Source organism: Pituophis catenifer, unplaced genomic scaffold, assembly GCF_029215685.1.
Source record: "Pituophis catenifer annectens isolate HBS135680 unplaced genomic scaffold, rPitCat1.0.hap2 SCAF_9, whole genome shotgun sequence".
NCBI classification, from domain to species: Eukaryota; Metazoa; Chordata; class Lepidosauria; order Squamata; family Colubridae; genus Pituophis; species Pituophis catenifer.
Genome location: NW_027256889.1, coordinates 2,952,335 through 2,975,018, shown reverse-complemented (window position 1 = coordinate 2,975,018; position 22,684 = coordinate 2,952,335). Strand labels below are relative to the sequence as shown.

General features: G+C 47.7%; 1 protein-coding gene across 8 annotated transcripts in view; it reads left to right on the top strand.

Annotated features, from left to right (window-relative positions):
- The window catches only part of SLC8A2 (solute carrier family 8 member A2), a 38,835-nt gene extending 16,559 nt beyond the window's left edge, over nt 1–22,276 (top strand). Inside the window, exons 2-8 of one of the 8 annotated variants that reach the window (XM_070949545.1) lie at nt 4,087–4,176; nt 8,381–8,415; nt 13,572–13,696; nt 16,027–16,126; nt 17,727–17,729; nt 20,853–21,128; nt 21,900–22,276. In XM_070949545.1, coding sequence (XP_070805646.1) covers nt 4,087–4,176; nt 8,381–8,415; nt 13,572–13,696; nt 16,027–16,126; nt 17,727–17,729; nt 20,853–21,128; nt 21,900–22,276 — 1,006 coding nt within the window. Of the gene's footprint in view, nt 1–4,086; nt 4,200–8,380; nt 8,416–10,096; nt 10,111–10,496; nt 10,517–13,571; nt 13,697–16,026; nt 16,127–17,726; nt 17,730–20,852; nt 21,129–21,899 lie in introns of all 8 variants that reach the window. The other 7 variants (XM_070949546.1, XM_070949544.1, XM_070949539.1 and 4 more) reach the window with 7 other exon arrangements.
- The last annotated feature ends 408 nt before the right edge of the window (nt 22,277–22,684 follow it).

Below are 22,684 nucleotides of genomic sequence, written 5' to 3'. Positions count from 1 at the left end.
GCTGAGATTGCGTTGCTGGGCCGCTGGCAATAAATCTTTTAGCACCGAATGAAATATTCACAGCTGCTCCGACTTTCTGTTTGTGCTGGTGTGTCTGTGCAAGGGCGAAAAAGAGGAATTTTTTTGGGCCCAAATGCATTCAGCGAAACCCGGCTAATGGATCTGGCCGCGCCATGGAGGGGTTTTCAATCCGTGGGAGCCGAAGGCGGAAAGATTAAAAGGCAGTTTGGATTCTGTGGGTCTCCTTAAAGGATCTGGCCCACAGATAACAGGGTAACAAGAGTCGGAAGGGACCTTGGAGGTCTTCTAGTCCAACCCCCCCCCCGGAAATCATTGACTTACAACAGTTTGTTTAAGGACCGTTCAACGTTAAAACAGCGTGAAAAAACTTATGACCATTTTTCACACTTATGACCGTTGCGGCAGCCCCACGGCCCCTCAAATCAAAATTCAGATGCTTGGCAACTGACTATATTTATGACGGTTGCAACCTCCTGGAGTCCCATGTTCCCCTTTTGTGGCCTTCTGACAAGCAAAGTCAATGGGCAAGCCAGATTCACTTAACAACCGTGTTACCAACGTCAGTGCTTCACTTAGCAACTGTCGTGAGAAAGATCGTAAAATGGGGCAAAACTCACTTCACAAATGTCTCACTTAGCAATATAAATTTTGAGCTCCATTATGGTCATATGTTGACTACAGCATAACATTCCGGACAATCTCTTGTTCAAAACTTCCAGTGCCACAACTTCTAGTGGCAAGTTGTTCCACTGATTAATTGTCCTCACTGTTAGGCAGTTTCTCCTTAATTCCAGGTTGCTTCTCTCCTTGGTTAGTTTCCATCCATTATTGTTCCTTCTCCTGCCTTCAGGGGCTTTGGAGAATAATTTGACCTCCTCTTTTTTGTGGCAGCCCCTCAAATACTGGAAGACTGCTATCACGTCCCCCCTAGGCCTTCTTTTCATTACATGAATACCCAATATATGTTCCTAGAGGTGGTTTAAAACCAGTTTTAAATCCGATAGATATAATTGGGACTGGAGGCTAAAACCTATGAAGAACGGTTGCAGGAACTGGGTCTGTCTAGTTTTAATGAAAAGAAGGATTAGGGGAGACAGGATAGCAGTCTTCCAATATCTCAGGGGCTGCCCCAAAGAAGAGGGAGTCAAGCTATTCTCCAAAGCCCCTGAAGGCAGGACAAGAAGCAACGGATGGAAATTAACCAAGGAGAGAAGCAATTTAGAACTAAGGAGAAATTTCCTGAGAGTGAGAACAATTAATCGGTGGAACAACTTGCCACCAGAAGTTGTGAATGCTCCAAGACTGGAAGTTTTTAAGATATTGGATAACCATTTGTCTGAAGTGATGGAGGGTTTCCTGCCTGGACAGGGGGTTGGACTAGAAGACCTCCAAGGTCCCTTCCAACTCTGTGATTCTATTCTATTCTATTCTATTCTGTTCTGTTCTGTTCTGTTCTGTTCTGTTCTGTTCTGTTCTATTCTATTCTATTCTATTCTATTCTATTCTATTCCACTCTAATTCTTCATTCTATTCTATTCTATTCTATTCTATTCTATTCTATTCTATTCTATTCTATTCTATTCTATTCTATTCTATTCTATTCTTGTTTTAATTCCATTCCATTCTATTCTTCTTTTATTCTTCATTCTATTCTATTCTATTCTATTCTATTCTATTCTATTCTATTCTATTCTATTCTTCTTTTATTCTTCTTTTATTGTTTTAATTCTATTCTATTCTATTCTATTCTATTCTATTCTATTCTATTCTATTCTATTCTATTCTATTCTATTCTATTCCACTCTAATTCTTCATTCAATTCTATTCAATTCAATTCTATTCTATTCTATTCTATTCTATTCTATTCTATTCTATTCTATTCTATTCTATTCTATTCTATTCTATTCTATTCTATTCTATTCCATTCCATTCCATTCCATTCCACTCCCTATTCTATTCTATTCTATTCTATTCTATTCTATTCTATTCTATTCTATTCTATTCTATTCTACTCTACTCTACTCTACTCTACTCTACTCTATACTCTACTCTATTCTATAATTGTGTAGTTTGTCAACTTCTCAATTTTGGAATGAGCTTAGATTCTGGGCAGGGGCGCATGGACCCGATGAGCAGGTATGGGACTTGCTCATGTTGCACCATCTTTTCCTAAACGTTGAGACCAGTTGCAATTAAGATCAGGGATGCTAAACTGGGATCAAGCCAATCAGTCAATCCAAACCAATCAACCAATCAATCAAAATCGGTCGCGTTTCCCCTCTCTATTTTTTGGCCTGAATCCTCCCGCACCACCCACCCACCCACCCGCAATCCTCTGATGGACTTGAGCTCTTTCTCTGAATCCCAACCCATCAGCCACTCCCTTTCGGAGGTGGACGGGGAGAGAGAGAGAGAGAGAAAGCCCCCCCCCTCCGGATCATTTGTCAGTCATTGATTTCTTAGCGCTTCACGTCAACAACAAAAATCTCTTGTTACCATGGCAACCCTTCCCCGGTGCTGCGCCCAGGAGGGGGCCGGTGTGAGGCGGTGCCCAATCCTTCCTTTCTCAAAGGCCGCCGTGCCAGGCCCAAATCCCCTTCCGTTCAAGGGATGCAATTTGAAGAAGGAAAGTGTGCACGAAGGGGGCTTTGCGTTTTGGCCAGGGACACTTGCTTCCCTATGGGGAGCCCAGAGACGTTCTCCGTCAGGGCCGGTGTGGGCTGTCGAGAATGCCTTGATTCCTGCCTGGAGCAGGGGGGGTTAGACCTGATGACCTCAAGGGACCCTTTTTTAGATTGAAGAATCCTAGGAGTGGGGGAAGGATGAAGAGAAGTGACAACCCGTTGATCAAGCTTTCCAGGGTTACTAGCGTATCCGTTCCTCTTCCTCTCTGCCTGTATCCCTCATGTGGTCTTAGTGGCTGCAGAACGTTGATCGTTGTCATTTTTGTCTGCTGACTTAGGAACCAGGAGACAGTGAGTTCCAGTTCCACCTTAGCCATGAAAGCCGGCTTGCGGGGGGGCAGGGGAAGATACCTTTGGGCCAATCACGAGGAGACAGTGAGTTCCAGTTCTGCTTTAGGCATGAAAACTGGCTGGGGGGAAGTATCTTTGAGCCAATCTCCAGGAGACAGTGAGTTCTAGTTCCGCCTTAGCCGTGAAAGCCGGCTTGTGGGGGGGGGGAAGTATCTTTGAGCCAATCACCAGGAGATAGTGAGTTCTAGTTCCACCTTAGCCGTGAAAGCCGGCTGGGGAGGGGAAGTATCTTTGGGCCAATCACCAGGAGACGGTGAGTTCTAGTCCCGTTTTAGGCATAAAAACTGGCTGGTGACTTTGGGCCAATCACCAGGAGACGGTGAGTTCTAGTCCCGTTTTAGGCATAAAAACTGGCTGGTGACTTTGGGCCAATCACCAGGAGACGGTGAGTTCTAGTCCCGTTTTAGGCATAAAAACTGGCTTGTGACTTTGGGCCAATCACCAGGAGACGGTGAGTTCTAGTCCCGTTTTAGGCATAAAAACCAGCTGATGACTTTGGGCCAATCACCAGGAGACTGGGAGTTCTAGTCCTGCCTTAGGCATGAAAGCCAATTGGTGACTTTGGGCCAATCACCAGGAGACGGTGAGTTCTAGTCCCGTTTTAGGCATAAAAACCGGCTGGTGACTTTGGGCCAATCACCAGGAGACTGGGAGTTCTAGTCCTGCCTTAGGCATGAAAGCCAATTGGTGACTTTGGGCCAATCACCAGGAGACAGCGAGTTCTAATCCCACCATAGGCATGCAAGCTGGCTTGACGACTGTCAATCCCTTTCTCAGTTCAACCTACCTCACAGGGTTGTTGTTGTTGTGGGAAAAATAGAAGGAGGAAGGTAAGTATGCCCGCTGCCTTGTGCTCTTCAGAAACCATAATAAAGGCAGGATAAAAGTCAGATCCGTTAATCGACCCGCTTAGGGAGGGATCTACTACAGCAGCTTTTCTGATGCCTCCTAGGATCTTCTAAGGCTGATAAAGTCCTTTCCCCTTTAATGCATTTCACCTTGTTTCTTCTCTCTTCTTCGCTTCGCGCAGAAAATCGCTTCACGTGAAGATTGTGGACGTGGAAGAATATGAGAAAAAAGACAGTTTCTTCATTGAACTGGGCCAACCCCGTTGGTTGAAAAGAGGAATCTCTGGTACGTGGGGTGGCAGGAGGAGGACCCCCCCTCTAGGGCAGGAGGCCCTATGGAGGTGGTAATATGGGGTTAGGGCTGGACGGCTGGGGAAATCCACCCATCATAAAGCATGCTGGCTGGGGAATTCTGGGAGTCAAAGTCCACCCATCTTAAAGCATGCTGACTGGGGAATTCTGGGAGTCGAAGTCCACCCATCTTAAAGCATGCTGACTGGGGAATTCTGGGAGTCGAAGTCCACCCATCTTAAAGCATGCTGACTGGGGAATTCTGGGAGTCAAAGTCCACCCATCTTAAAGCATGCTGGCTGGGGAATTCTGGGAGTCAAAGTCCACCCATCTTAAAGCATGCTGACTGGGGAATTCTGGGAGTCGACGTCCACCCATCTTAAAACATGCCGGCTGGGGAATTCTGGGAGTCGAAGTCCACCCATCTTAAAGCATGCTGACTGGGGAATTCTGAGAGCTGAAGTCCACCATCTTAAAGCATGCTGGCTGGGGAATTCTGGGAGTCAAAGTCCACCCATCTTAAAGCATGCTGACTGGGGAATTCTGGGAGTCGACGTCCACCCATCTTAAAACATGCCGGCTGGGGAATTCTGGGAGTCGAAGTCCACCCATCTTAAAGCATGCTGACTGGGGAATTCTGGGAGTCGAAGTCCACCCATCTTAAAGCATGCTGGCTGGGGAATTCTGGGAGTCGACGTCCACCCATCTTAAAACATGCCGGCTGGGGAATTCTGGGAGTCGAAGTCCACCCATCTTAAAGCATGCTGGCTGGGGAATTCTGGGAGTCAAAGTCCACCCATCTTAAAGCATGCTGACTGGGGAATTCTGGGAGTCAAAGTCCACCCATCTTAAAACATGCCGGCTGGGGAATTCTGGGAGTCAAAGTCCACCCATCTTAAAGCATGCTGGCTGGGGAATTCTGGGAGTCAAAGTCCACCCATCTTAAAGCATGCTGACTGGGGAATTCTGGGAGTCGAAGTCCACCCATCTTAAAGCATGCTGACTGGGGAATTCTGGGAGTCGAAGTCCACCCATCTTAAAGCATGCTGACTGGGGAATTCTGGGAGTCGACGTCCACCCATCTTAAAACATGCCGGCTGGGGAATTCTGGGAGTCGAAGTCCACCCATCTTAAAGCATGCTGACTGGGGAATTCTGAGAGCTGAAGTCCACCCATCTTAAAGCATGCTGGCTGGGGAATTCTGGGAGTCAAAGTCCACCCATCTTAAAGCATGCTGACTGGGGAATTCTGGGAGTCAAAGTCCACCCATCTTAAAACATGCTGACTGGGGAATTCTGAGAGCTGAAGTCCACCATCTTAAAGCATGCTGGCTGGGGAATTCTGGGAGTCGAAGTCCACCCATCTTAAAGCATGCTGACTGGGGAATTCTGGGAGTCGAAGTCCACCCATCTTAAAGCATGCTGACTGGGGAATTCTGGGAGTCGACGTCCACCCATCTTAAAACATGCCGGCTGGGGAATTCTGGGAGTCGAAGTCCACCCATCTTAAAGCATGCTGACTGGGGAATTCTGGGAGTCGAAGTCCACCCATCTTAAAGCATGCTGACTGGGGAATTCTGGGAGTCGAAGTCCACCCATCTTAAAGCATGCTGGCTGGGGAATTCTGGGAGTCAAAGTCCACCCATCTTAAAGCATGCTGACTGGGGAATTCTGGGAGTCGAAGTCCACCCATCTTAAAGCATGCTGACTGGGGAATTCTGGGAGTCGAAGTCCACCCATCTTAAAGCATGCCGACTGGGGAATTCTGGGAGTCGACGTCCACCCATCTTAAAACATGCCAGCTGGGGAATTCTGGGAGTCGAAGTCCACCCATCTTAAAGCATGCTGACTGGGGAATTCTGGGAGTCGAAGTCCACCCATCTTAAAGCATGCTGACTGGGGAATTCTGAGAGCTGAAGTCCACCCATCTTAAAGCATGCTGGCTGGGGAATTCTGGGAGTCGAAGTCCACCCATCTTAAAGCATGCTGACTGGGGAATTCTGAGAGCTGAAGTCCACCATCTTAAAGCATGCTGGCTGGGGAATTCTGGGAGTCAAAGTCCACCCATCTTAAAGCATGCTGACTGGGGAATTCTGGGAGTCGAAGTCCACCCATCTTAAAGCATGCTGACTGGGGAATTCTGGGAGTCGACGTCCACCCATCTTAAAACATGCCGGCTGGGGAATTCTGGGAGTCGAAGTCCACCCATCTTAAAGCATGCTGACTGGGGAATTCTGGGAGTCGAAGTCCACCCATCTTAAAGCATGCTGGCTGGGGAATTCTGGGAGTCGAAGTCCACCCATCTTAAAGCATGCTGGCTGGGGAATTCTGGGAGTCAAAGTCCACCCATCTTAAAACATGCCGGCTGGGGAATTCTGGGAGTCAAAGTCCACCCATCTTAAAGCATGCTGGCTGGGGAATTCTGGGAGTCAAAGTCCACCCATCTTAAAACATGCCGGCTGGGGAATTCTGGGAGTCAAAGTCCACCCATCTTAAAGCATGCTGGCTGGGGAATTCTGGGAGTCGAAGTCCACCCATCTTAAAGCATGCTGACTGGGGAATTCTGGGAGTCGAAGTCCACCCATCTTAAAGCATGCTGACTGGGGAATTCTGAGAGTCGAAATCCACCCATCTTAAAGCATGCTGACTGGGGAATTCTGAGAGCTGAAGTCCACCCATCTTAAAGCATGCTGACTGGGGAATTCTGGGAGTCGAAGTCCACCCATCTTAAAGCATGCTGACTGGGGAATTCTGGGAGTCGACGTCCACCCATCTTAAAACATGCCGGCTGGGGAATTCTGGGAGTCGAAGTCCACCCATCTTAAAGCATGCTGACTGGGGAATTCTGGGAGTCGAAGTCCACCCATCTTAAAGCATGCTGACTGGGGAATTCTGAGAGCTGAAGTCCACCCATCTTAAAGCATGCTGACTGGGGAATTCTGGGAGTCGAAGTCCACCCATCTTAAAGCATGCTGACTGGGGAATTCTGAGAGCTGAAGTCCACCCATCTTAAAGCATGCTGGCTGGGGAATTCTGGGAGTCGAAGTCCACCCATCTTAAAGCATGCTGACTGGGGAATTCTGAGAGCTGAAGTCCACCATCTTAAAGCATGCTGGCTGGGGAATTCTGGGAGTCAAAGTCCACCCATCTTAAAGCATGCTGACTGGGGAATTCTGGGAGTCGAAGTCCACCCATCTTAAAGCATGCTGACTGGGGAATTCTGGGAGTCGACGTCCACCCATCTTAAAACATGCCGGCTGGGGAATTCTGGGAGTCGAAGTCCACCCATCTTAAAGCATGCTGACTGGGGAATTCTGGGAGTCGAAGTCCACCCATCTTAAAGCATGCCGGCTGGGGAATTCTGGGAGTCAAAGTCCACCCATCTTAAAGCATGCTGGCTGGGGAATTCTGGGAGTCAAAGTCCACCCATCTTAAAACATGCCGGCTGGGGAATTCTGGGAGTCAAAGTCCACCCATCTTAAAGCATGCTGGCTGGGGAATTCTGGGAGTCGAAGTCCACCCATCTTAAAGCATGCTGACTGGGGAATTCTGGGAGTCGAAGTCCACCCATCTTAAAGCATGCTGACTGGGGAATTCTGAGAGTCGAAATCCACCCATCTTAAAGCATGCTGACTGGGGAATTCTGAGAGCTGAAGTCCACCCATCTTAAAGCATGCTGACTGGGGAATTCTGGGAGTCGAAGTCCACCCATCTTAAAGCATGCTGACTGGGGAATTCTGGGAGTCGAAGTCCACCCATCTTAAAGCATGCTGACTGGGGAATTCTGAGAGCTGAAGTCCACCCATCTTAAAGCATGCTGGCTGGGGAATTCTGGGAGTCGAAATCCACCCATCTTAAAGCATGCTGACTGGGGAATTCTGAGAGCTGAAGTCCACCCATCTTAAAGCATGCTGGCTGGGGAATTCTGGGAGCTGAAGTGCACCCATGCTGCGACCGTCGTAAGCGCAAGGACCGATCATAAGCTCTTTTTCTCAGTGCCTTTGTGACTTCAAACAGTCGTTCAGCGAATGGTTCTAAGTCGAGGACTATGTGATGAAGGGTTCCTTTGATGGGGGTCCCCACCCAATTTAGGGTCTCAAGCTTTGGTGCTACCTTATGCTAATTATTATGCAATTATGCTAATTGCATAATTTTTTTTCTCTCTCTCTCTCTTTCTCTCTCTCTCTCTTTCTCTGCTTGCAGCTCTCCTGCTCCATCAAGGTAAGCCCCCTCCCCTTTTCTCTTTTTCTTCGTTGTCGAGTCAGTTTTCCTTCCACAATTTGGATTGACTGCAGATTCTCCCCCCCCCCCGCTCATTTTGCTGTTCTCTACCTGTCCATCTTTCTTACTTCTTTGGTAATCATATAGCTGTCTTTCTCGTTGTGCTCTCTTTCATTATTTATTTTATCGTTCAATTATCTTACTTCTGTTCTTCACAGTTTTTTTTTTCTTTTTATTGTTATAAGCCGCTCTAGACTAACCCCACGGCAAGCTAGAGGGCAAATAAATTTAATAAAATAATAATTGGGGTACCTACTCTGAGTGCATCGCAGGCACTCACCGGTACCACCCAGCGCCAAATGACTTTTTGGGGCCCTGTTCTTAAATGTATTGATGTTCTGTTCGTTTGCCATAAGTTTTTCCCTTATTTGTTTGTTTGTTTGTTTGTTTGTTTGTTTGTTTGTTTGTTTATTTATTTATTTATTTATTTATTTATTGGTTCGATTTATATGCCGCCCTTTTCCAGAGACTCAGGGTGGCTTACAATGTGTTAAGCAATAGCCTTCATACTTTTGAATATACCTGCTTAGTAGGGCTTTTGCCCCCACCCCCAGCGGTGTTCTTTTTTATACAAAGTCAGCTTATTGCCCCCACAATCCGGGTCCTCATTTTACCTACCTCGGAAGGATGGAAGGCTGAGTCAACCTTGAGCCTGGTGAGATTTGAACTTGCAGTAATTGCAGGCAGCTGGTGTTACTTAACAGCGCTTTAGTCTGCTGCGCCACCAAGGCTCTTTGATGCTTTCTGCATCAAAGTAATGTACTTGGGTGTTTTACTGCATATCAGCATATGCTGACTTTTTAAATTGCTTAGAGAGGGCTGTAAAGCACTGTAAAGCGGTATATAAGTCTAAGTGCTATTGCTATTGCAGTCTAACTCTGCCCAATGCTAGGAGTTCGATCCTGACGAGTCAAGGTTGGCTCAGCCTTCCATCTTTCCGAGGTGGGTAAAATGAGGACCCAAATTGTTAGGGGCAATAATGCTGACTCTGTAAACCGCTTAGAGAGAGCTATAAAGTGCTATGAAGCGAGCGGTATATAGAAGTCTATTGCTATATCTAAATATATCCCATTCACCCTTACGTAGGCCTTTGCATCTCCACCAAAGTGAAAGTCGAGCAGAATTTCACACCTTCTTCGTCATCAACAACCCTGGAGGTTTTTTAAAGAAGAGATTGGGCAGCCATTTGTCCAGAATGGAATAGGGCCGTGATGGCGAACCAGAGCCACATCAGGGAGCACGCGAGCTCAGCTGCACGCCAACCGGCTGATTTTCGGGCCTACCGGAAGTAGAGAAACAGGCTGTTTCCTGCCTCCGGAGGGCCTGGGAGTGGGTGGGGAAGACCCGTTTTTTTGCTCTCCCCAGGCTCCGGAGGCTTTTTAGGAGCCTGGGGAGGGCGAAAACAGCCTTCCCTACCTCCCCAGAGGGCCTCCGGTAGGCCGTTTTGGCCCTACCCAGGCTCCTAGAAAACTTCTGGTGCCTGGGGAGGACAAAAAATGGGCCTACCGTGCCATTGTGTGCCAAAAGCGGGGTGAGTGGGTGTCGCATGTGTGGGGGTGGGGCGCATAGAATAATGGGTGTGGGCACACGACCCCCGCCTTTGGCACGCGATGGCAAAAAGGTTAACCATCACTGGTTGAACTAGAAGACCTTCAAGGCCCCTTCCCACTCTTGTTATTCTGTCAAAACACCTTTGCAAAATGTGAAATTGAATTTCCAAGGAAGGTGAAAGAATTCCTTTGCAGGGGGGGTTGGGGGGGCGAGTGGGCACACAGATTGGTACATGCAAGTGACTTCTTCACACCTCCTGACCCAGGTGCTGGAAATGGCACCTGTCCACCGGAATAAACATTTGCAAAACGTTTGCCCTGCCTTCCTTGCTTGCTTGCCTCCTTCCTTGCTTGCTTGCTGGACCCCATCCTACCCCACCGCCCGACCGGACTGGAAGGAAAAACATCGTCAGGCGGCGCATAGATCCCAGATCCATGACAGCTGCCTTCTTCTCAACATCTGTGCCAGAGAGGAGGAGGAGGAGGGCTCCGTGCAATGGGGTTGGGGGGGGGGAATGCCATGGGAGGCATTGCGTAGGAGAAAGTGTGTGCGGTGTGGCTTGAGCATTTTGTACATTAGCTCCGTTCTGGGGGAGAGGGAATGTGTGGGTGAGAAACTATGCACGGTGCGAGGAACGGGAATGTGCAGCCGTGTTCGAGAGAGCGAGCTTGCCTGTCCTGCTTCGGAAGCCCCTTCTTGCTTGGGAGAAGACCCCCCCATCGTCCCCAATTCTCCAGCACCTGTCAAGAGACCAGTGGGTTTAAGGGAGGGGTGCAGCAGAGAGAGAGAGAGGGGCATGGAGACGGAATTGCATGGTTGCCACAAGGCAAAATTAAAAACCTGGCGAAATCAAGAATCCGTGCGAAATGTTCAGAACCTTTCTCGGTGGGCCTTGCTCCCGAATCAATTGACGTGACCCTAGCTTGGGAAATGAAACATCTGCCCAAAGAACCATCAAGCTCAGAGGGCCACCAGGGTCAACCCTGAGCTACCTTGGTAGTACAGCGGTTTAAGGCACCCTGTTATTAAGCTGGTTATTAAGACCAGCTGCCTGCAATTACTGCAGGGTTCGAATCTCGCCAAGGCTCAAGGTTGACTCAGCCTTCCATCCTTTCTAAGGTAGGTGAAATGAGGACCCAGATTGTGGGGGCAATAAGCTGACTTTGTATAAATATACAAAAGGATGAAGGCTATTGCTGAGCACATTGTAAGCCGCCCTGAGTCTTCGGAGAAGGGCGGCATATAAAAAAAAGAAGAAGAAGAAAAAAAAAAACTACCAATATTCTCCTTTATTGGCAGAAAGACATGCAAGGAATGGTTTAATAGTGTCTGCAAAAAAAAAAAAGGGAAGAAGCCTAGAAAAGAAGGATTAAGGTGGGGTGGGGGGGCACGATAGCAGCCTTCCAATATTTCAGCGGCTGCCACAAGGAAGAGGAGGGGGTCAAGCAAAGCCCCCAAAGCACCTAAAAGACAGGTCAAGAAGCAACGGATGGAAATTAATCAAGGAGAAGAAGCAACCTGAAACTAAGGAGGAATTTCCTGAAAAGTTAGAACAATTAACCAGTGGAACGGCTTGCCACCAGAAGTTGTGACTTCTCCAACACTGGAAGTTTTTAAAGAAGAGATTGGACAAGCACTTGTCTGAAATGGTATAGGGTCTCCTGCCTGAGCAGGGGGTTGGACTAGAAGACCTCCGAAGTCCCTTCCAACGATGTTTTTTTTTTTGTTTTTTTTTAATTTGATTTATATGCCGCCCTTCTCCGGAGACTCAGGGCGGCTTACAATGTGCTCAGCAATAGCCTTCATCCTTTTGTATATTTATACAAAGTCAGCTTATTGCCCCCACAATCTGGGTCCTCAATTTACCTACCTTAGAAAGGATGGAAGGCTGAGTCAACCTTGAGCCTGGGGAGATTCGAACCCTGCAGTAATTGCAGGCAGCTGGTCTTAATAACCAGCTTAATAACAGGGTGCCTTAAACCCCTGTACTACCAAGGCTCTTGGTAAATCTGTTCTGTTAAATCTCCGCCAGTTTTGCAAGCCGAGATACGACTGCCTTTTGAGCCTGGTCTCTGTCTTCCCCAGGATCTATTAAATGTCCCCAGTTGCTCAGAGCAAAAATGACATCCTCCCCCCCCCCCCCACCACCTCGTTCTCGGTTGTTCCTGTTCCTGGCTCGCTGAAAAATTCAGAGGACATCTGTGTTCCTTTGGGGGTTTTCGAAGTGGTAGCATACGAAGAGAATTTATTCCTGCAATCTCAGACGAAGAGATTGCAGGGGGGGAAAAATGTTTTTAAAAGCCTCTGACAATCAGGCAACTCAGCTGGGATTGTCAGAGGCTTTTAAAAGCATTTTTTCTTCCCCCCCCCTCCCTTTTTAAAAGCATTTTTTTCGGCCGAAGAGGTTGTAGAAAAAATGCTTTTAAAAGTTAAAAAAAAAAGACTCTGATGATCGCACAGCTCAGCTGGGCATGGCGGGGAGGGGGCGCAGGGATTTTTGCTACCGGTTCTCCGAACCACCCGCCACCATCGCTACCAGATCAGGTGATCCAGTCTGAATCGGGAACATTTCACCCCTGTATTAGATTCCTTTTTTCCAGTCTCTAGACCAGTCAACCTCAGCTACTTTAATCTGCCTGGACTTCAACTCCCAGAATTCCCCAGCCAACCATGGAATTCTGGGAGTTAAAATCCGCCCAGCTTAACAGCTGCTGAATTTGAGAAATATTATAGATCGTGGGATGGTGGAGAAAAACTTGACGATGGAATAAATTCTCAATAAATTTTAATATTTTTTTTCTGCTGATTTTTTTGGGGGGGAAGATTGAGGTTCTGCCTAGCTCTCACTTCTGCCCAAGCATAAGATAAACTTAAGAAAAATAAAGAACGCCATTTCATCACACAATCCAGGAAGAGTGCTCGAAAACAAGGCTCTCCGATCTTGACCTCTTTAAGACTGGTGGACTTCAATTCCCAGAATTCCCAACCAGCATGAGAACGAGGGAAGACATCAAGCGCAGTGGTGTTATTCAGCCGGTTCTATCCGGTTCGGGCGAATTGGTAGCGACGGCTGCGGGAGGCTCCGCCCACCTGTCTGGATGTCATCACATCCCATTTTTGACACGTTTTTGACAAGGTGGTGCGAGTGAGCTAAGCGAGCGCATTTGCGAACTGCATTTGTGACCCGAGTTCACATTTGCGAACCAGTAGCGAAGATAAGCGAATACCAACCCTGATCAAGCGTGATTTATTCTGACCGCTAAATGGATCTTCCCTATTTAGGAGCAGTGTATCTCTATCTAGTTAGAAAATAGACCAAAAAACAAACAAAAAAAATAAAAAAAAACCTCCAGAGTAAATTAGGACCGGAGAGCTCTAGATTTGAATTCCAGTTCAGCCAGCTGACGTTGGCACAGGCACAGCCTACCTCACAAGATTGTTGTGATAAAAAAAAAAAAGAGGAAAGGAAGATTGGAATACACTTGAGTAAAATAATCATCCAGTCCATTCAAGATGTTGGGTGATGTTATTTCTTTTTTACTTAGCCGACGGTGACAAGAAACTCTCCGCTGAGGAGGAGGAGGCCTGGCGGATTGCGGAGATGGGCAAACCCATCCTGGGCGAGAACTCCCGCCTGGAGGTCATCATCGAAGAGTCCTATGATTTCAAGGTAAGGAGCAGGGCACCAATTCTGGGCTGCTTCCCTTCACCTCAAGCGAGAGACGATGGAGGAGTCCAGTTCGAGTCTGAAGGAAAAAAAATTATCTGTGCAGTTTTGGACAATTTAAACTTAAGCTCAGGGATAGATGGATGGATGGGAGAGAGAGGGAGAGAATAAAAATAGAACTAAGGAGAAATTTCCTGACAGTGAGAACAATTGATTTTAGGGTTAGTTTTTAAAATTTTAATATTGATTTTAATTGATAAGTTTTAAATTATGGGCCAAATTATAAATTATTTTAACTTTATTTTTAAACTGTGATGTTTTGTATAGATGTTTTTATCTTGGCTGTTCACCGCCCTGAGTCCGAAAGGAGAAGGGCGGTATAGAAATTTGAATAAATGAAAATGAAAATTAATCAGTGGAACAACTTGCCTCCTGAACTTGTGTGTGCTCCAACACACACAAGTTCTAAAGAAGAAGTTTTAAAGAAGAGGTTGGGTTGTCTGAAGTGGTGGAGGGTTTCCTGCCTAAGCAGGGGGTTGGACTAGAAGACCTCCAAGGTCCCTTCCAACTCTGTTATTCTTAAATAGATAAATATAAGACAGGTAGATGATAGATAGACAGATGATGGATAAATGAGGGAATGGATAGACAGACGCACAGACAGACAGACAAATACGAATGATGAATGAATTATTAGATAGACAGATAGATAGATAGATAGATAGATAGATAGATAGATAGATAGATAGATAGATAGATATAGATATGATAGGAATAGATGATAGATAGATAGATAGATAGATAGATAGATAGATAGATAGATAGACAGACAGACAGACAGACAGACAGACAGACAGACAGACAGACAGACAGACAGACAGACACAGACAGATATCGATGCATGGATGGATGGATGGATGGATGGATGGCAGACAGACTAAAGAAAACTGTGTACCAATGATTGAGTGATGCATTATCCTGGCTTTGCAAAATTGCACGGCAATATAGATACATTTTAATGCAAACTTTTTTTAAAAAAACAAAAGTTGATTAATGAATGACCTAGAATGAATGGGGAATGAGAAATCAAAAGAAAAAAAATCAAACCCATCGATCTGCAAACACGAAAAGTGTTCCGATCAAAACTGAAACCAAACTGATTTGCTCACCGCAACCACCGATGGCTCCTTTAAGAATAATGTAATATTATGATGATTATTATCGCTATTATGACTGCTCGCTGAACGTGGGGCTCCCTCTGGACGTTGTGTAGAGTGCCTCTCCCTGCCTCAGTTGGTACCTTCAGTCTGATTCCTCCGGGGCTGAGAATATCCCTGTGGGGGGGGGGCCTGCTGTTCTGGGGAGATGTACATAGAAAACCTGCAGGGATTTTCAAGACCCCCCCAGGGAACGACACGAGAAGGCTGCAGCTTTCTTCTGGGAAGTGGTGTGACATCTCCCCGTGCCACCCTCCTACATTGATGCTTGCCAGATGCTGAATAGAGAGGTGACTTGTCAGGGCTCCCCCCAAAACGAAGAAAGTCACACGGTGAACCTACCAAGGAGATTTCTTTACAGTTGCGCACCGATAGACAGAATCTTGCCAAAGTAAAGTAAACTACCAACCGCATAACAACACATACAAGTCCTCGACTTACAAGCGTTCATTTAGTGAAGGCTTAAAGTTACAACGGTAGTGCAGAGAGTATCTTATGATCATTTTTCACACTTAACGACCGTTGCAGCATCCTTGCAGTCCCCTGATCCAAATCCAGGCAGATTTTCAACCTCCATAGGTTAAGAATGCGCTTCAAGGTTTTGGTTACCACCTTTAGAGCGCTCCATGGCTTAGGACCTGGTTATCTACGGGACCGCCTGCTACCACCAATAGCCTCCCACCGGCCGTACGCTCCCATAGAGAGGGGATCCTCCGGGTGCCGTCGGCCAAACAATGTCGACTGGCAGCCCTCAGGGGGAGAGCCTTCTCTGTGGGGGCACCTACGATCTGGAACGAGCTCCCCCCGGAGATACGGAGGATCCCAGATCAGCGTACCTTCCGTCGCGTGCTCAAAACTTTCCTATTTCATCAAGCTGGCCTGACCTAAGTCTTTCCCGCTTTTAAATGGAAATTTTAAATTTGTTTTTAAATTATTGGGGTTTTAAATTTGTTCAGCAACAATTGTTTAATTGGTTTTATTTTATTTTAAATTTTGTATTTATATGTTTTATTCTATGGCTGTTCACCGCCCTGAGTCCTTCGGGAGTAGGGCGGTATATAAATTCAATAAAATACAAAAATGCAAAAAATACAAGAAGGTCTGTTTCTGCCACAGAACACAGTGGACAAACTCATCAAGAAAACCAATTTGGCGCTGGTGATCGGCACACACTCCTGGCGGGAGCAGTTCCTGGAGGCCATCACTGTGAGTGCAGGTAAGTGACACACCACCCCCCAAACACATACACACACCCACACACTACCACACTGGAGCTAGCTGCCTTGGAAGGATTGAGAGACGGCACCTTAGGGAAATCTGCGCCACAAAATGAAGCTGCCAGGAAGCAAGGAGGCAAATGCTGGGATACAAAACCCTTTGCAGTCGGTATTGCAGAGAGCCTCACCTTGACTGATTGAAGATGGGTGGACTTCAACCCCCAGAATTCCCCAGCCAGCAAGCTTTAAGATAGGCAGACTTCAGGTCGGCACATTCCCAAGTGAAGTCAGCTCTGACCCTACGTAATTTACCCTACCCCAATCATGACCCTGTTTACCCCCCTCCCCCCAGAGTGTGTTATCAATCACATTTGCCAACTGGAGCAATTTCACAGGTTGTAGAGGTCACTCCCCTCCGGTTGCTGTGGGTAACCCTGGGATACAGCCTTGAGAGAGATTAGTCTGGAATGTGCATCTGTCTTTGGCTGCCATGCCATTTCGGGGTTTCCCATCGCCCGTGGCCTATGGTAACTCGAGAGCAGGCCAGGGATGCTTTGCGAGTTGACACGTGTGTTCCGGTTTGGGTACTCGGTACCGAAAAGGTTCACCATCACTGATCTAGACTAAACGACAAAGAATTTATGCAGATGATAGAAAAGGAAATGGGATTTTTTTAAAAAAAAAAAGAGAGAGAGAACAGGAAAGGGGATATTTCACTACAAAACATTTGGGATACAGTGAAAGCATCTATCAGGGGACTAGCTATAACCTCACTATATAGTGAGGAAAAATAAGAGAAAGAAACAATACCAATTTAACACCAGCTGTCTGCAATTAAAGTAAGATCGAATCTCGCCAGGCTCAAGGTTGACTCAGCCTTCCATCCTTTCTAAGGGAGGTAAATTGAGGACCCAGTTTGTGGGGGCAATAAGCTGACTTTGTATAAATATACAAAAGGATGAAGGCTATTGCTTAACGTACTGTAAGCCGCCCTGAGTCTCTGGAGAAGGGCGGCATATAAATCAAATTAAAACAAACAAACAAACCAAAAGACACTAGAAGAACAGCATAAAAGACATAAAAGAACCACAAAAGGCGAATCTAAAAAAAATCAAATGGAAATAATTAAACATAAGTTAAATATCATGGAAAAAGAAGAACTGGTACAACAAATTAAAAGAGCAAAACAAAAAAAAATTATTTTTTTTTAAATCATGCGGCCGCAATTCTGTACCACTTCCGGATACTCTTCAAGGGCAGCCCCACGTAGAGCGCATTGCGATAGTCCATACAAGAGATGACGGGGGCATGAGTATCTAAAAAAGAAGGCTTCCGTTGAAGTTGAAATGGACTGAGTTCATGTTATCAAGTCCATTATTTGTCCTCCTCCAGGACGAGAGAGATCTGCACTGCAGAAAGAACAGACCGGGATTATTTTGGTGAGAGCGTTTAGCTATCTTAGCAAATCCTGGTGATCCACAAAGGAGCGAGCCAACCAGAATGGCTGATGGCCATATGTCACCCTTTACTCCCTGCTAAGAAAATGCTGGCTCCTGTGCTCTGCCTGACGTGTGCATGCACACCAGTAGTGGCATTCAGCCGGTTTTATCCGGTTCGGGCAAACTGGTAGCGCCCGAATGTCATCACGTCCCGTTTTTGATGCCTTGCATGCACTCACATTTGCGAACCGGTAGCGAAGGTAAGTGAATACCACCCCTGGCATGCACGCACACACACACACACACACACACACACACACACACACACACACGCACACACACGCATACACACACACAAACTGTCCTACACACCCTCATATGAGCACCTCTGTCTCCGGGAACCGTCTTTCTCCGAACGCAGAATTCACGTGAAAAGACAATGGTGCCCCTTTTTCTTGTCTCTCTCTCTCTCCTCCCCCCCACTTCCCTTTTCCAAAGTTGGAATGAATAAGCTTTGGAGATAAAAGACATTTCAAGTTGTGTTATTCGATCAGGCCGCCTCCGGCTGTGAATTTCCCTTTCCGCAAACGACGACATAAGGAGGCCAAAAAGAAAAAAGTCAACATTGGGATGGGCTGCCATCCTTCTGGCTGTTTCAGACATCAATACGGGTAGCTTTCCAGGCCAGAATTTCCATTGCTAAGCAAGGCAAGTTGTTAAGTGGGCCAGGGGTTGATTTTATGACCATTTGTGCCATGGGTAAACAAACCACTGCAGTCTGTTAAATGAATTGTGTGGTTGTTAAGCAAATCTGCCTTCCCACATTGGCTTTCTTCTTCTTCTTCTTCTTCTTCTTCTTCTTCTTCTTCTTCTTCTTCTTCTTCTTCTTCTTCTTCTTCTTCTTCTTCTTCTTCTTCTTCTTCTTCTTCTTCTTCTTCTTCTTCTTCTTCTCCTTCTCCTTCTCCTTCTCCTTCTCCTTCTCCTTCTTCTTCTTCCCTCCTCCTCCTCGCTCTTCTTCTTCTCCTTCTTCTTCTTCTCCTCCTCCTCCTCCTCCTCACTCTTCTTCTTCTTCTTCCCCCCTCCTCCTCTCCCTCCTCCTCCTCGCTCTTCTCCTTCTCCTTCTCCTTCACCTTCTTCCCTCCTCCTCCCCTCCTCCTCCTCACTCTTCTTCTTCTTCTCCTTCTCCTTCTCTTTCTTCCCCCTCCTCCTCCTTCTCCTCCCTTCTTTCTTCTTCTCCTCCCTCTCCCCCTCCCCCTTCCCCCTTCTTTCTTCTCCTCGCCCTCCTCCTTCCTCCCTCTCCTCCTCCTCCCTCCTCCCTTCTCCCTCCTTCCCTTTGGTCTTCATCCTATGCATCCAATATAAGACAGTTTGTGCCTTGTCCTTTGTGCCTCGAAGGAGAACTCCGGACTGATTGTGCAATGATTGTGCATTTGTTCCTTTTTTCTGTTTCTTTGTGGCATTTTCAAGAGTTTCTCCCCCCCCCAAAGTTCCCCAAGTATCAGTACCCCTTTCTGTTCAGCTTCCAAAGGAGAAAATCTTGACCGTTTCTGTAAGGCAAATTGTAAATAAAATGGATAGAATGGCCTGAAAAACTGCTTAAATGTGTGCTTATCGACTCTGACCATACGCCAGCATAAATTCCTGCACAACTTGGATCCTTCCTGGACTAATAGGAGGATGTAATAGGGGTTGGAGTTGAACCCCTTTGGGGGGGGTCCTTATTTCTCCTCTTATCTCCCCCCCCTCAATGGACAGGCATATAAATCAAATTAAATAAAATAAATAAAAAAATACAAAAAAGCCTCCTATTGGGCGCTGAGGTTCTTGCAAGGCCAGGGCGCCCTCTATTGGTCAACATCCAACATGACAGAAATGTAGAACTTGTTTTTTCTTTCTTGGCCATATTTTGGCTCCGGTCAAAAGCTTTGCCTGTATTCTCTGGTCACGTACCTGGATATTCAGCTCTTGTCACCCATCCCTCGGCCTGGTTTTTCAATTTCACTAGTTGTGGTGTAAGAAAAAGGACCCTGGGAACAGCCGGTTGCATTGCAAGCTGCGCAGTGGTGAAATCCAGTTTTTTTTTTTTACTACCGGTTCTGTGGGCGTGGCTTGGTGGGCATGGCAGGGGAAGGATACTGCAAAAGGGGGAGGGCCTTCTCTGTGGGGGCACCTACCATCTGGAATGAGCCCCCGGAGATACGGAGGATCCCGGATCTGCGCTCCTTCCGCCGTGCTGTGAAGACCTTTTTATTCCATCAAGCGGGCTTGGCCTGATCTCTTCCCTTTTTAAATATGTAAATTTTAATCTGTTTTTAAATTATTGGGGTATTTTAATTTGTCTGGGCCAAAAAGTTTAATTTGATTTTATCGGGTTTTTAAATTTTGTGTATTTATGTATTTTATTGTTGGCTGTTCACCGCACTGAGTCCTTCGGGAGTAGGGCGGTATACAAATCAAATAAATAAATAAATAAATAAATAAAATCCCCATTCCCACCCCACTCCAGGGGAAGGATACTGCAAAATCCCCATTTCCTCTCCACTCCAGGGGAAGGATACTGCAAAATCCCCCTTCCCTCTCCACTCCAGGGGAAGGATACTGCAAAAACCCCATTCCCTCTCCACTCCAGGGGAAGGATACTGCAAAATCCCCATTCCCTCTCCACTCCAGGGAAGGATACTGCAAAATCCCCATTCCCTCTCCACTCCAGGGGAAGGATACTGCAAAATCCCCATTCCCTCTCCACTCCAGGGGAAGGATACTGCAAAATCCCCATTCCCACCCCACTCTAGGGAAAGGATACTGCAAAATCCCCATTCCCACCCCACTGCAGGGGAAGGATACTGCAAAATCCCCATTCCATCTCCACTCCAGGGGAAGGATACTGCAAAATCCCCATTCCCACCCCACTCCAGGGGAAGGATTCTGCAAAATCCCCATTCCCACCCTAGGGGAAGGATACTGCAAAATCACCATTCCCACCCCACTCTGGGGCCAGCCAGAGGTGGCATTTGCCGGTTCTCCGAACTCCTCAAAATTTCCGCCACCGGTTCTCCGGAACCTGTCAGAACCTGCTGGACAGGAATGAGATTTGGGGGTTCTCCGAACTGCACAGAAACTTAGCTAGAGATTCTCCCGAACCCCAGCGAACCCCCAGGAGCCCACCTCTGGGAAGGTCCTGTTTTACCCCACTGTCCATCTTCCGATCTCAACTCCCCACCCATCTTTTTCTGCCCACCTTGTCCTGTCTGTGGTGAACGCCTCACTCAGGTATTCTTCTTCCTAGGTGTCGAAGATGAGGATGAAGACGGGAGGGAGGAGAGGCTGCCGTCTTGCTTCGACTACGTCATGCATTTCCTGACCGTCTTCTGGAAGGTTCTCTTCGCCTGCGTGCCGCCCACCGAGTACTGGAACGGCTGGGCCTGCTTCAGTGTTAGCATCCTGGTCATCGGCATGCTGACTGCCCTGATCGGTGACCTGGCCTCCCACTTCGGCTGCACCGTGGGGCTCAAGGACTCTGTAAACGCGGTCGTCTTTGTGGCCTTGGGCACCTCCATCCCAGGTGCGCTGCTACCCAACCTGCCCTCTTCGCAGCAAGACCCTTAGCCCAGTCGGCCACTTCCGGTGGTCCTTGACTTACGACTGCCACAGAATTGTGATTGTAAGGCATTACGGTTGTCAGTCGAGGCACCCTGTGTCGATTTTACAACTGTTTTAGGGCAGTCGTAAAGTGAATCACATGGTCATTAAGCAGCAGGAGGAAGAATGAGGAAATGAATACAGCTAGTGGTGGGATTCAAATAATTTAATAACCGGTTCCCTGGTTGGACGGGCTGGCTGGGCGCGTCCCTGAAGTTGCAAAGTGAGTCACACAGTCATTAAGTGAACCTAGCTTCCCCTCCCCCCCCGGTTGACTTAGCTGATCAAAGGGGGACCCCCCGGGACACTGCGACTGTCACAAAGATGAACCACGTTGTTGAGCGTGTAAATCACGGGCTGGCTGGGCGCGTCCCTGAAGTTGCAAAGTGAGTCACACAGTCATTAAGTGAACCTAGCATCACAGTTGTGGTTGACCTCGGGGGACCGGCCGGGCGTGCCCGACGGGGTGGGCGTGGCCATCTTGACGCCACTCCTCAAACAGCTGGCATGTTTCCTATTTGCATTGGGTAGACCGGGCCGAAGCCAGGCTGGCCCGATCTTTCCTTTTCCCACTGGGTAGACCAGGACGTCCCCGCGGACCGGATCCAACCACATCGCAGGCCGGATCCGGCCCGCGAGCCTTTGAGTTCGACACCCCTGTTGTACATGCTTCAACGCTTTCCTCTTCCCGCAGATACCTTTGCCAGCAAAGTGGCCGCCTTGCAGGACCAGTGCGCGGATGCGTCTATCGGCAACGTGACGGGCAGCAACGCAGTCAACGTCTTCCTGGGCTTGGGGGTAGCCTGGTCCGTGGCGGCCATCTACTGGGCTTTCCAAGGCAAAAACTTTGAGGTGCAGACGGGCACCCTGGCTTTCTCCGTTACCCTCTTCACCATCTTTGCCTTCGTTTGTATCAGCGTCCTCATGTACCGCCGCCGGCCGCCCATAGGCGGAGAGCTGGGGGGTCCCCAGACCGCCAAAATCCTGACCACCTGCCTCTTCGTGGGCCTCTGGCTGATCTACATCCTCTTTGCCGGCCTGGAGGCCTACTGCCACATCAAGGGCTTCTGAAGGACGCCCCCTCCCCTCCCCATCTAAGATGGAAGATGGATCTCGACGGAAGACGTCCTTCTACACGCCTGTCCCTTTTGACCGACGACATTTTCAGGCATCTTCTGATGGTTGGGCAACTCTTGTTCCCCAACTGGGAGAACTTCTTCTCCCTTCTTGCTTGCCTCTAGCAAGGGACTCTGGTCCGTTCCAATCTCGGGGTCTCTCCCGCTCACTGAGACTAGGGGTGCAAACCCAGAGGATTGAAGCAGGCCCCTGTGTTAAACCCCCTGCCCCCATTGCTACACGATCCTTCGACCCTCCCAAGGAACCTCGTTGTGCTTCTCCTAAAGTGTCTTCCTGTGGCTGTATCGTTTTCTTCAAGCTGGTACCCTCGGCCTGGATCCAGCACATGCGCCTACGCGCCTA